Source organism: Megalops cyprinoides, chromosome 17, assembly GCF_013368585.1.
Source record: "Megalops cyprinoides isolate fMegCyp1 chromosome 17, fMegCyp1.pri, whole genome shotgun sequence".
Classification (NCBI taxonomy): Eukaryota; Metazoa; Chordata; class Actinopteri; order Elopiformes; family Megalopidae; genus Megalops; species Megalops cyprinoides.
The window spans coordinates 5,670,660-5,684,304 of NC_050599.1; the positions used below are offsets into that span (position 1 = coordinate 5,670,660).

The window sequence follows — 13,645 nt, forward strand, 5'->3', positions numbered from 1 at the left end:
CAGGTCAACATGGAATTCTCACAAACTGAGACAAGTCAGAGCAAGGACTGAGTACTAACAGGCCTCTTCCATCACTTTTATGGGAACACCTCTTAATGAACATTCATGATTGAAATTCTCCATTACTCATTTAACCACTTCCATGCAATATTTAAAAACAAAACTTAAAATTGTTATGCTATCCATGTGCTCTTCATTTAACTAGTTGTAAGCTATCATTAATTCAGAAAAAGTGTTCCCTGCTATGTGTATGACATAGACTTCACATGACAAGCATTATTTTGGCTAGAAGCCTGTGCTTTTTCATAAATGCAGGCTCATAGATAACTAGTTTGTTAGTCACTGTAGATATTTCACTCCTACAAAGCAAATGTTGCTGCCATTCTGCAACACATGACTGGCCAATTAGCCAACTAGCTAGCTAGTGCTTTTCACACAGGCCCTTTATAATTTAAACCTTTACTACTGCCAGTATATCTCATTGAAAATTGCACTCAGGGTACGTTATTTTGTCCAATTATTATGAGATGAACAATGGCACTAAAGCCAAATATAATAGACTTGTGATTGAATCTTTGTTAAAAATTTTCCATCAGTGCCTAAAGCAAAACATAACCACAGCACTGAGGCCCTATGCTGACTTGCAGTAACTGATGAACAGTCCATTCAGAAGGTATAGAACCGCAGAGGTTGTAGCAAAGGTAGCTGCTAAGACAACGCACAGAGACTGGGTGGCCTAGTCAAAGCAGTACAGAGCCTAGTCAAAACAGTCATGGGTAAGCAATGCCCCAGGGGTAAACCGTGAACTAAGTAGGCCGAAATGAGACTACCTGAGAGAGAAGCCTTTACCTGTCCCTGAAAAATGAAATGTATTAGAATGAATTTGTATCCCATATTGTTAAATGTTTGTGTATCAGTGGAGGATCCTCTTTTTTATTGCCAATTCAGACTTACCAATAACTGATCAATTTCAACCAGCTTAATTCAAAATAGATTCATTTTCATTGTGTGTGATAATTGTCAGTCTGGATGAGCAATTGGTAAATAGGCCCGACCAGCTTGACTGAAGGCTAATATAACACAATTGTGTGGGTGGAGTGACAAGACAGTCTTTTTCAACAGTTTGTTTGCGGTGGCTGTGCTCAGACAGGTTCCTGTATTTGTGTTGTTTTTAAAAAGTGTTATTTTTGGTACTTTTTCTCCTTCTTGTGGGTTTTTTGTGTGGTGCATTCACTAGCAATGTTATACTACTCAATATAAGCTGAGTGTCCTATGGTTTATGTCTGTATGCTTGCCACGCTATGGCTGAATAGCCCTCATTAAACTCGTGAAATGTTTTCATTTTATGTGCGCATAACAGCATGTTGCTGCTATTTCATGACTCTCCACATGATGGCAATAGTAGGATGAGTTAAAGTTTTGTGTAATTTTTTTGGTGATTTTACTGTTGTATGTTATCTGTAAAACCTGCTGTAAAGTATTTATTGATATTCTGTCATTCACTTGTTAGGTAACACTGAAAAGGAATTGCTAATTTGCATGCGGGTGAATTAAGTATGCCTTTTTTTTAAGGATAACCATAAAATGGAGGTAATAAACTATTACCAATGCTTCTTTTTGAAATCAGCCTTAATTAAATATGTTATCTATTGATTATGCAATATTTTTAACAATATATTTTGAAAAAAAACATAAAGCAAAAGGAATTATGCCAGTATGGTGTTATTTACTCAAAAACATAGGAATTAGCTACATACTGTATATGCTTGCCATCATTCAGCAAGATTCTGGCTACTGCAGCCCAGTAATGCTGTGGTATAAAGCCACCATTTTCTACACTCTATTTTCATTGCTTAGATCTCCACTGAATTAGGTAGGACAGAAGTTCCGTTTTGGATTCCTAGAAGGTAGTATAAAGGACTTCTATAATGTGAAAGGTGTAAAAGTTGCTTCCATGGAACTGCTGCAGATAAGAGTCTCTTAAGTGTGCAGGACAGTGTGGGAGTGTACCTAGCCTAGTAGGACTGAAAAAGTTGCTTACATATTATTTGGCATTGTCACAGGCTGATATCACTCATTTGTGCAGTCTGATAAAATGTGTCATATTGTAGATAACCTTATAACCCCTGCAGTGAGCAGTATGTTATAAATATAATATTGGTAACATGTAATGTTGGGGAAAACCAACCTGTAGGGAGAGGCAATGTTGGCCTGCCAGATTGTCTCAGATGAATGTGGAAAGTTCAGTTTATCATGTATTTCTATTGGGTGTGACACCCATTTGGGATATCGTGTATTTTTTCTATTGCACTATATTTCCAGGAGCTTCATGATATGGGTTTCCATGGCCAAGCAGCTGCACACAAGCCCAACATCTATATGTGCAATGCCAAGCGACGGCTGGAGTGGTGCAAAGCATGCCGCCACTGGACTCTGGAGCAGTGGAAACGCGTTCTCTGGATTGATGAATCACGCTTCACTATATGCTATACTATAAAGATATGGTTTGACGAGTTTGGTGTGGAGGAACTCCAGTGGCCTGCACAGAGCCCTGACCTTAACCCCGAACACCTTTGGGATGAATTAGAACGCCGATTGTGAGCCAGGCCTTCTCGTCCAACATTGGCTCTTTTGGCTGAATGGGCACAAATTCCCACAGACACACTCCAAAATCTTGTGGAAAGCCTTCCCAGAAGAGTGGAGGCTGTTATAGCTGCAAAAGGGGGGGGGGTGACGGTCCCACTGTTCACTTTGTCTTTGATGTTCCATTGCCAAATACTACTAAATGTCCCCATTGCAAGTTAACTACAGTACGGATTCACGATGAAAATTTTAATATATTTGTAATCCAATACGTGAGTAAGTGTCTATCGAGTTTTCATACTGCAATACTTGCAGATATAGTGCCCGTGTATTTCCTGCTGTAAACTGCACACACGGAATGGCTCTTGTTTAAAACTGAGACTTTCGCGAACTGCGAAACTGGAAATCTCCCGGTTCAGACGTTTCTCAGCAGGAAGATTTCGCGGTGAGGTCAACAATCCAGTTGATCCGGGGAGAGTCCGCAGCCTGACTTAGATAGACTTGTAACATGATCACAGACCACTCCCTCCGGGGATTCCCCATAACAACAAAAACGGTTTATGATTGCACGAGCCTCCGCACCGCCTTTCACATGGCCCGGCTGCCGCTCTCGCATTACGCGCTCACATGCGGAGGGCTGCTGAGAACCGAACAATGCTCTGCTACTATTAATCAGATCAGTCAGATGATTTATTTTTTGGCGTTCGTGTTTTGATTATCTTCTTTTACATGGAATAAGGCTGCTTTTCGCGAAAAAAGGTGTATGCACAAGGAAGAGTTAAGTATAGGGGTTGCGATTTAAGCTTCGCTCTTTTTGACTGCGGCTTAGAGAACTAGTAACTAGTGGAAAGAGAGGCGGCTGGGGGCATGAAAAGCAACGTTTCAACGGTCCGGTTTCAGAGAAACGCTTCTTTTTGGATGAAGTCGACTCGACCTTACTTGGACTGCATATACCATTAAACATTTTTTTTTAATTAAAGTAAACCACTGTAGCTGGCCACAGTTCGATCATGGCACACATTGACGACGAAAAGGGGAAAGTGGACCTCTCCGAAGACTATCGAATCGACTCTGGTCTCGATTCGTTGAGATCAATCAACAAAGATGAACAGTGTATCAAAACAGTGCAAAAACCGAGCAGCGAGGAGACTGACGTCCACAGGGACAAGATGGATAGCATAACCGAGGAACGTTTGGACTCCTCGTATGGCTCTTCGTCGCTCACAGTTGACAATTTGAGTGAGATAATAGAAGGTTGCAAGATCACGGAACCCCCCGATGCAGAAAGCGCACAGTGCACTGATCAGGAAGTAAACCTTCTAACTACAATCACTGAAGATGGAGACACGTACGTGTTTTTTTTATTTATTTGCTACCATTTAAATACCGCGAAGATTCCGTATTTGTGTGGAGAGGTTGCTTTGAGTATATTTAAACATACGCCGGTATTATTAACCATTAATCATCATACTAATGGGTTTATTATAGTTGGTGTTATAATTGCAATTCAGTTTTAAAGTTAATTTATATTTTTATGACTCATCCTCAGTAGGTCCATAGTTAGAACATTCAGACATGCCTTCTTTTGATAAGAAAATCGCAAAAAGTAGTCCACAGATGGCAGTATGACTTGAGGTGTGTTATATTTAATTGACAGTCTTTGCCTCGAAACAAGACAAAGTTGCAAAATATTCTTGCTTATTGAGGTTTGTTCGTTGGTTTTTTGTTATTAGAATATCTTAAATAGGCCTTGTTTTACCGCGGATGTTTGCATGTTAAATAAAAAGGTACATTTGGAAGTATTGTGTCTCTTTCCGTGTACCAGTAGACAAGTCATTTTTTCATTTCATAAAACAACATAAGTTACATCATCCTGTCGTGTTGACTTACCCTGTAATTACCCCACACTGCTCTATAAGTACAGAAGTTTTTCCTGTTGAAAGATAGTTTCTCGAAGAAGCATACAGTCCCGATTGGTTAACTATGGATGCTACTGAATTGCATTCTTTTGGGGATTCTAGTTGTGCAACATACATGCTTATTGAAGGGGTTTTTACTTTGTTTACTGAAAATTATATTTTAAGATAAAAATAACCAATTTTTGCCTTTCAGCGTGAAGTGCTGAATGGTAGATCATTAAATGAACTTATCTGGTGACTCCATGATCAGTTACATCAGGTATCCAGATGTTTCATGCCATACTACTGTATCAAGCATGGAGGTTGGACATAGAACTCATTGCCGTTTAATACAGTTGGAGTTTGGACCCCACAAACTTCCACTATCAGGCCAGACACTTATGGCCTTGCAAAAAGCCTGAAAACCTTCATTTCAGTTCATTTAAAGGTAACGTTCCATGATGGCAATGGTGGCAGTTTTGCAGGTATGCCATCTGCCAGACTGTGTTGTCAAGGCATACCTCATATCTATACAGCGTAGAGACCGAGGCCTTTTTTTAAACAATGGAGAAGGGTTGTGCTTCACAAGGCTGGGTTTGGTGGTTTATAATGAGGCTATTTCTGTGCATGGCAGTGGAGCTAATCATTGTACCCATGAACAATAAGGAATGCCCTTGAAGGTTGGGGGCTGAAATCCAGAATGGGTTACTATGCTTGGAGCAAAGTACAGAACCTGCATTTCTTCAGTAAATATCAAGCTGTGTTAATGGGTATCCTGTAAAATATAACCTGTGCAGGTGGCCCTGGATAAGTAAATTCTGCCATGTACTGATTGTTGCACTTCATAAGGGTATCCTTCAAGTAAATCAATAATGGAACTTTTAATTAATATTTAAATGAATACTTCTTAAATGACCCCTTTGCTTCATTACTGGCTGGGGGAACTGCACTGTATGGGCTGTAGCCGTTGTAATATTTAATTGGTTTGTAACCTTGTCTTTATTGAAACATTAACTGGAGTAGATCATAAACAAGAAAAGTGCAGACTCGAGCCGTTATCGCATATTCGTGTGGTGGGGCTACGAGAATCTCCATCAGCACATGTTCTCTTTGACGTCAAGCCAAGTAAAATCGCAGGCTGTCTGTGTTCCCCTTCACTAGCTATTTGCATGTATTGTGAGTTTGGTTTTTCAAAAGTTCCTGTTAAATGAATGTCAGAAGAGTGGAACGCAAAGTGCACTGATGTGGAACGACCTGGAGTCTGGCATTTTAGGTTTTGATGTTTACTGGTAGAGACCATTACCGCATTGTATGGTTACTTATGTGGAGAGGGAGTGGAGTACAGACCAGTAAAATTGTTCCATGTCAGGGACACTCCACATTCGTAGGCCAGAACCTCCACATAATCGAATAATCTTGGTTTCGATAACACTCAGTTGAATTCTCCTTGGCAGTTTTGCTTTGCCATGAAGTGAGTTGCGTTTTGATTGCACGACAAATCTGAAGTCACAGTGTCAAAAATCTCCTGGATGTTGGTCAGCAACGGAGTGTGCACTGAAGGCCCAGGAATGAGAGTTGTGAACCTGCCGGCCCGTTTGGAGTCCTGCGGGTGACGCAAATCGGGAGCACAGCCCAGTGTGGTTTGCTTTACTCAGAAAGCAGAAGTGCAGAAATCGACTGTGGAATTCCCCATGAAAGGCTAGGCACATGCTCAGTTAATCCTCCGGCCTTCACACGGCTGCATGAATGAAGAAGCTCAAATGCAGACACACATGTACACACACACACGCGCGTTTAAAGGCACAGAGACAGAGACATACGTGCACACAAACACTGAAATACACACACACACACACACACACACACACAGATACATAACCCCCAACAGAGCTACAGAGGCATACACATTACATTCATTTGTTTGGCAGATGCTTTTATCGGAAGTGACTTACAAGTGAGGTACAATACAACACAAGCAAAAAACCATACAGAGTCAACAATATTAGAAGCACTGCATGACAAAGTTCCAAAGGTTGGCCAGGCAAGGTAGGCACTAGCAGGTAAAGCTAACAAGTGCATTAAACCGTTAGATTTTTATTTATTTATTTTTTAATTAGTTTAGTAGGAGATAGTTTTAGTTCCTTTAGGGGGGAAGTGTTTCAGGTGCTAAGGTGACAGCGAAAGATGTTTCTTGACACATACATTCAGACATAGTCACACAAGCATTCCTACATAGATGCACACACATATTCACTAACATATGTACAGTCGCAACACACACACACACACACACACACACACACACACACACACACACACACACACACATATGCATGCAAACAATCACTCCTGTATTCAGAAACATCTTAGAGACGTACATGCTGCCACCCACATTCAGAAACATGCACAGGCTTTTGCTGTACTCACCTCCTAACATGTAGGTTTTATACTTTATACGTCAGGCTTTGCTTGTGTAGATAATAAGTTTATTACACACAGCAGAACAGCATCCCACATGTCACGGTGTTGTAGTGAGCTTGTGTACCATTGATAAATTGAAGCTGCTGCTCGTTGTCTCACTCATCTCTGTTTGACCTCCTTTCGTTTCCGCCCTCACTTACTGCCTGCCACAAGGAAACATCGTAATAGCAGTATTGTTGCCTGACAGAATGAACCCACAGCATGTCACGCTCCTCAGTGCTGTGGAAAAAAAGGGCCGCTTCGTTGCGGGTGCGCATTGATGAGATGCAGTGCTGCAAAGGCAATCTGTAAAAACACCAACGGAGTTCTACAAGCTCCATTTATGCAAAGGATTTGAGTTAGAATCATCATTGCCAGTCTACAGAAGAGATTTCAAACTGCAATTCCAGCCAGAAATATTTACCATTTACAATCTGTAGAACAAATACAGACTGTATTGTTATTATTATTATTACTAATAATAATAATAAGAAGAAGAACCATAACAACTGTACAAAGAATATCAGAATGTCACAGGGTGTCTGCTATTAACTATTGGAAAACACAGTCAAGAGGCTCTTGACTGAGGATAATTTTAATGTGCTGGAAGTTCTTGGTAGACATAAAAGACTGCAATAGGGAGATCTACATCAGCTGAGTTTGCAAGAGGAAAGTGCTGTTTCTGTGACGTTATATCCGAAACCAGGTGTATGGAAACACTCAGCCTCCAGTCCGAATGAGATATACTACCTGTGCAGATTTGGTCTTAACGGTTTTAGCAACAGGTGCATATTCAGTCTGTTCTGACAGTGGATGACACCAGACAGTGGTTTGCTAGTTGAGTTTTTAATGTCACAGGTTAGTGAAGGAAAACTGAGAAGATGAGTGGGCTGTTGCTAAATAGTGAGATTGTGTGTTATGCTTTAATATGGCAAGCCATGTTACTATGACAGTTTGTTATAAAAAATATGATTAGGAAATTGAAAAAGAAAAACTCTGCCATGAGAACTGAAGCCAGAGACACTACATGTGTTCACATATTTCAGAAAATAATTGAACATAGGGAATACAAGTACACAAATACTGCCTCATATAACTTCTGTGGTGCGCACACACCGGCAGGGCTCTTCACAATTGAATGATTTAAAAGAAACAAGCACACATGCACACATGTACCAGCAAGAGAGTGGGCTGTGGTTAGATATGAGAGAGGTCTGTTCACTCTGCCACTTTAAATATCGCTACTTCTGCTTTTAACGTTACTGCCACCTTGCATTGCAAGGTGTTAAACGTAACCTAAGAGCCTGAATTAACAGGCCATAGCATGTGTTAATGTCTCAACCTCAAATAAAATAGATTTTAATAGAATTAGGTAGGAGGAGATTGTACTTCTCATTTTAAGATGCTGGAAAGGCCCTTCCACTGAAGGGCTGTTTCCTCTCGAACTAAAGTTCCGCAATTGTGCAACTTCTTACAGCCATTCAGTGACCTGCAGCACAATTTAGTGCAGTCTTCCATGGAAAATCATTTTGAAATTTGAAAAAAAAAAAATAATTCCGTTGAGTTGTAGGTTTACATTTTCCATACCACTTTCTTTATTATGTTGAATTTTCCTGCCATGTGGTAAAGTTCTTTTTCTCCACTCTGTATAGTCTGTAAATGTGATCTTATTTTTGGGATAAAATATGGAATTCAGAGATTTTAATTTAACTGGTTTGTTTAATTTGTGTTATTTTTACAGGATTTTACACCTTGCTATTATCCACGAAGAGACAGAATTTGCACTGCAACTCATACAGCTTTTTCCCAAAGATGTGCTGGACATTCAGAATAATTTGTACCAGGTGAGTTTCCCGACCTGCGTAATAATACCTTTAAATGTCAAAAGTTTTTTTTTTTTGGGAAGAAGTTCTCTCTGTAGTTCTCTCCACACTCTCTCTACTCTGACGTCCTCTCTGTAGACCTGTACAGTTTCCACAGTATAGGTCTACATTAAGTAAAAATAACCAACTTTTTTGTGTATTTGATAGAATTTGGTAATTTTTTGCAGTAGGGGTCAGGGATTTTTATGAGGGGCTGATGAGGGAATCCCCCACAAAAAATCTATTGTGAAAGTTGGGGGGCGGGGGCGGGGGGGCTTTCCATTCAAAGCAAATGTTAAAAGAGGTGGCTCTCATGCCATAATTTCAGTTTTGGGAATGCATTCGGTTTTGTGCTGTAATTATCTGAAAGAAAGACATAACATTTAACTCAGCTGAGCGGAGGCAGAGGGTGTCAAGTTGTACGTGTTAGTGATTGAGGCAGGCTGACTATGCTGTCTGAGAAGGGGCTAATGGGTAACAGGAAAGGGCTGATTCGGCATTTAAGACAATGACTCACCAAGCTGTTTTTTTTTTCTTTTTTTGTGTGTGTTGTGACATGAAACATTACCTTGCGAGGCAGTTAGTTAAAGCCACATTGACAAAGTGTCAGAACAATAACACGCTGTAGATGCGTCGTAGATGACTGGTTTAATTTCCTGACTCGGTCTGTCTGCAGTCCCACATTCGGAGGCCGTATGTTTGCCAAACCACGGATCACATGTTTGATATTTTTTGTTATTTGCTAATTTAGCCGACAGTGAGTAATTCTGTGGTATGACACTTGTCTGAGGTCCCGTTGCAGTCTAACAGCAGTGCTCTGTGTCCATATATTGGTTACAAAATCAAGCAGGTGTGACATTTCTCAGTGTCTTATGTAAAAAAATGAGCAATGAATGAAATCAATGTTGAATGGTGTGCAAACTTGGTTACAATTTGTTAGGCAAAGTTCAGGGCAGAGCACAGTTAAACCCTGGCCCTGGGTTTCTGCTATGGAAATAATCACAAGGTAGCAGAAGCAGTGTCATGGGTGGTAGTGTAGCATAGCAGTAAGGAGCAGGGTTGCTGGTTCGATTCCCCACTGGGGCACTGCTGCTGTACCTTCGGGCAAGGTACTTACCCCAGAACTGCCTCACCTCAGTAAATATCCAGCTGTATAAATGGATAACATGTAAAAGTCGTCGCTCTGGATGAGAGGGTCTGCTGCATGACAATAATGTAACGTAATGCGATCAGTGAAGTGCCTGCAGTGTCTGCCTTTTGTGATCCCAGTGCATGCTTGGCTTTCGATTGCAGACCCCCTTGCACTTGGCCACCTATCTGGACTTGCCGTCAGTGGTACAGGGCCTGGTGCAGAAGCAGGCCAGCCTGGAACTGCAGGACCAGGAGGGAAACACACCCCTGCATGTTGCCTGTGACCAGGGGCGGGGGGAGTGCGCAGGGGAGATGACCAGTCAGATGTCCCCTAGGCAGGTGGCTGTGGTGGTGGAGATACAGAACTGGAGAGGTGAGAAGAAGAACCTGTTATACCCTGTAATCCTGTTTTTTCTCCCTCAGTATCCTGTGTAAGGTTTAGATGTTTTGTTTCCAGACATGATTTGGATGTTTTGTTTTCAGACATAATCCTTCATGACAGTTGATATTTAGAGCACTCTTTTGCCACAACAATGGCAGAGACATAATTATTGAGGTTAATACAGATACAGATGATGTCTTCAGTAACTGCAATGTCTGTTGTAGTGTACTAGCCTCAGTCTCCTAAGTGTTACTAACCTCTCCGAGTGTATGGATACATTTCTGGTTGGCCAAAGCTTTTGATTGATTTATTATGTATTTATACCCTACATTAATGGCATAGTTAAAGCCCATACAACAATATTTAGAGAATATGTATTTCTAGCTAAATCAATACATTTAATATATGTAAAGTATTTCCATTGTGGTATACTGCAATATATTTATAGTGTGCATGACGTGTGTATGACGTGCATGATAGAAAATGATAGGAGGCATGTAATACGGCAACACCAGTTTTCCAAATCCTTCATAAACATAAACATGAACGGCAAAAGGTTTTTTTTTTTAATGTGGGGTTGTACAAAATTGTCTTGTTTCAGGTCTGACCTGCCTTCACCTGGCAACACTGCGCAGAAATCACCGCATGGTCAAGCTCTTAATGAAGAAAGGGGCAAACCTTAATGTGCCGGTGGGCTTAAGTGCTGATATGCATGCTGAAGAAGTAACTGTGTTTAGATGCCATACCCCTGGCCCCTTTCTCTACTCAGAATCATGGGGCACAAAACAGGGGCCTGGGCAGTTTATGTGATGGAGCTTTTTCTGTCTGTATGACTGGCTGAAAACTGAGCCTCAGAACAGGTTTCAGATGCACACTGATGCTAACACACAGGGCTGCAGTGGTTTTACATTACATTACATTACATTACATTCATTTAGCAGATGCTCTAATCCAGAGCGACTTCCAGTGCAAAAGAACAGAAGTGCATCCATTCAGGCTGAATGGGCAACAGAGTTAGACCAGGCTAACAACACTCACACACCAGTGAATGTGAGCATAACACTGTTCAGGCCTTACCACAAATTCCACTATTCAAGCCCTTTGGTCTTTCAAGCTCATATTCACTGTCTCATCGTTCAAGTCAGCTGGAAAGCATTGTGCTCCACGCGGACAAAATGTAAATGCATCTGTTTTTGAGGGGTCGAGTCTAGTTGAATTGTTCAGACAGCTCAGCTCGTGACATCACTTCCCTCACCCTCCGCCTCTTGCGCCGGTGCCTGCAGGAAGGGACGAGCGGGAAGACGGCTCTGCACATGGCGGTGGAGCTCCACGACGTTACCATGGTGAAGCTGCTCCTGAACAAAGGGGCCAACGTGGACGCCGCCATGTTCAACGGCTGCACCCCGCTGCACCTGGCCGTGGGGCGGCAGGATGCTGCCATGGCGCACATCCTCTGCCAGTCCGGAGCCGACAAGATGCTGAAGAACATGGAGGACGAGACCCCGCTGGACCTCGCCGACGGCAACGATCATGTGAGTTCAGCTGGTTAACACCTGCACTTTATTTTTAGTTGCGTGTACAGACCACAGGTGGGCGTGCATAGGGATAAATGCAGTCCTACATATGTTTCTAAGAAAAGTCACTTTATTAATTTTCACACATTGTACAGTAAGTCATTTTATACATGTACATGTGTTGTACAGTAAATGATTTTATGCATTTATACAGTAAATCACCTTGCATCCACTTGAATCCATTGTACTGTATTATACCTTGCATGTCAGGTGCCTTATACATATATACAAATCACACTTTTGCAATAAACGGTTTTGTACAATGAAAAATGCTGCTGTCCGCATGCATACCAACAAACTTTATTTTTTTTATGATTCCATATGACAGCTATAAGGTTTTGGTCTGAAATTTGAGTGAACACTTTTTTCTCTATTTGCTCGTCATCATCGCTTCAGCATTTACTGAAATAAACACGCTTATACTTACTTACTTACTTACGCTTATACTTACTTAAATTTATAACCTAACTTAAGGATGACGCAATACAGCCACTTGACTGAATTATGGTCAACGATTCAACAATAGCCACGGCGTGTAACCAGAGGATATGGCCTTGGTTGCATTGGATGAAGCACGTAATGACTTTATGCGTGTGTTGTGTGAATACAATAGTCTTTAGACTAATGCATTGTTTTATGTTGGAATGTGGAAGGTCTGTGCAATCGTCGATCTCGTCGCCAGTTCTCCGCACTGCATTTCAGTTCCCTTCCTAAATCAACTGCCGAAAGGATGTGAGACGCTCTCCCGTTCCCTCTGTCTTTCAGATCCTGGCTCTCTTTCCCTTTGACGACATCCAGATCTCCGGCCGGTCAGTCGTCGGAATGAAATTTTAACAGTCGTCCGGAGCTCGGAAGATTTGAAGATTTGTTTGTGCAAAGTCGACGCCCTGTGAACTCAGCTTCGGCAGTCACCATCGAGATATTGTGGTTGATTTGAATGTTAAACATCAGATTTGAAACATACAGTGTCCTCCAAGATGAAACAAATTATTAAACCTTTTGTTACAGAAGCAGATGGCTGGATTTATAAATGCAAAATATCTTAGCTCACCATCCCACATAATGTACAGTACTATATATTATCTATTTATGCAATGCATAATTGTAAATTAATTAAATGAATATCCAGTAAATGTATGTGTTAGGATATAAATTGAATTTGTGATTTTTTTTTGTGTGTTTGCAATAATTTTGTAATATTGCCCCCAAAATAATGATGGAGTACTGTGTAATTGGGTGTAATTTTAACAGGCTCCTTTCCTGATCTACTGTGTGGAAGATTTTCTCTCATGACAACTAAGTCTGTTACTCATGAGGAACAGGAGCCTGAGAATGTGTTTGTGCTTCTTTTTCAATGCCTGGAAATTAATATAGTGAGAGCTTTGTGCGAATAGTTGGAGTTATCAAGTCTACCAATTACGATACACCAGAAGAGCTTAAGGTACCTGTCCACTGCTTGTTTTCCAAAGGTAACTGACACTAAAACTTCATTTTTATGCTGAATGGTCTACCATTTCAGTATTGAGAGGAGAGGGAACAAATCATACATCTCAAATTCAACCAAATATATTTCAGACAAATTAAACAAATTCAACACTTTAACATGTTATTATCATCATAATAACATAATTGTATATGAATACAACATATCCAGTAGATGTTTTTTTTTTTTCTAATCATTAGTAATAGGTGTGGTAGCAGCAATAGTATGAGTAACAGTGGGACTTGAAGAAATAGTTGCAGTTGTTGTTCATA

The 13,645-nt window shown here is 40.9% G+C and overlaps 1 protein-coding gene across 1 annotated transcript; it reads left to right on the top strand.

The window, feature by feature from the left end:
- The first annotated feature begins 3,218 nt into the window (after window positions 1-3,218).
- Window positions 3,219-12,993, top strand: nfkbie (nuclear factor of kappa light polypeptide gene enhancer in B-cells inhibitor, epsilon). The gene is made up of 6 exons (XM_036550361.1): window positions 3,219-3,931; window positions 8,683-8,785; window positions 10,097-10,307; window positions 10,918-11,006; window positions 11,600-11,848; window positions 12,656-12,993. Exons 1-6 carry the CDS (start codon window positions 3,594-3,596, stop codon window positions 12,722-12,724), a joined length of 1,059 nt encoding a protein of 352 aa, XP_036406254.1. The 5' UTR covers window positions 3,219-3,593; the 3' UTR covers window positions 12,725-12,993.
- The last annotated feature ends 652 nt before the right edge of the window (window positions 12,994-13,645 follow it).

Bases quoted from the DNA above. Each gene is read 5' to 3' on its own strand.
- nfkbie (XM_036550361.1), top strand. From the start codon at position 3,594: ATGGCACACATTGACGACGAAAAGGGGAAAGTGGACCTCTCCGAAGAC. The intron at 3,932-8,682 runs GTACGTGTTTTT...TTATTTTTACAG, and splicing joins ATCACTGAAGATGGAGACAC to GATTTTACACCTTGCTATTA. The intron at 11,007-11,599 runs GTGGGCTTAAGT...CGGTGCCTGCAG, and splicing joins GGGCAAACCTTAATGTGCCG to GAAGGGACGAGCGGGAAGAC.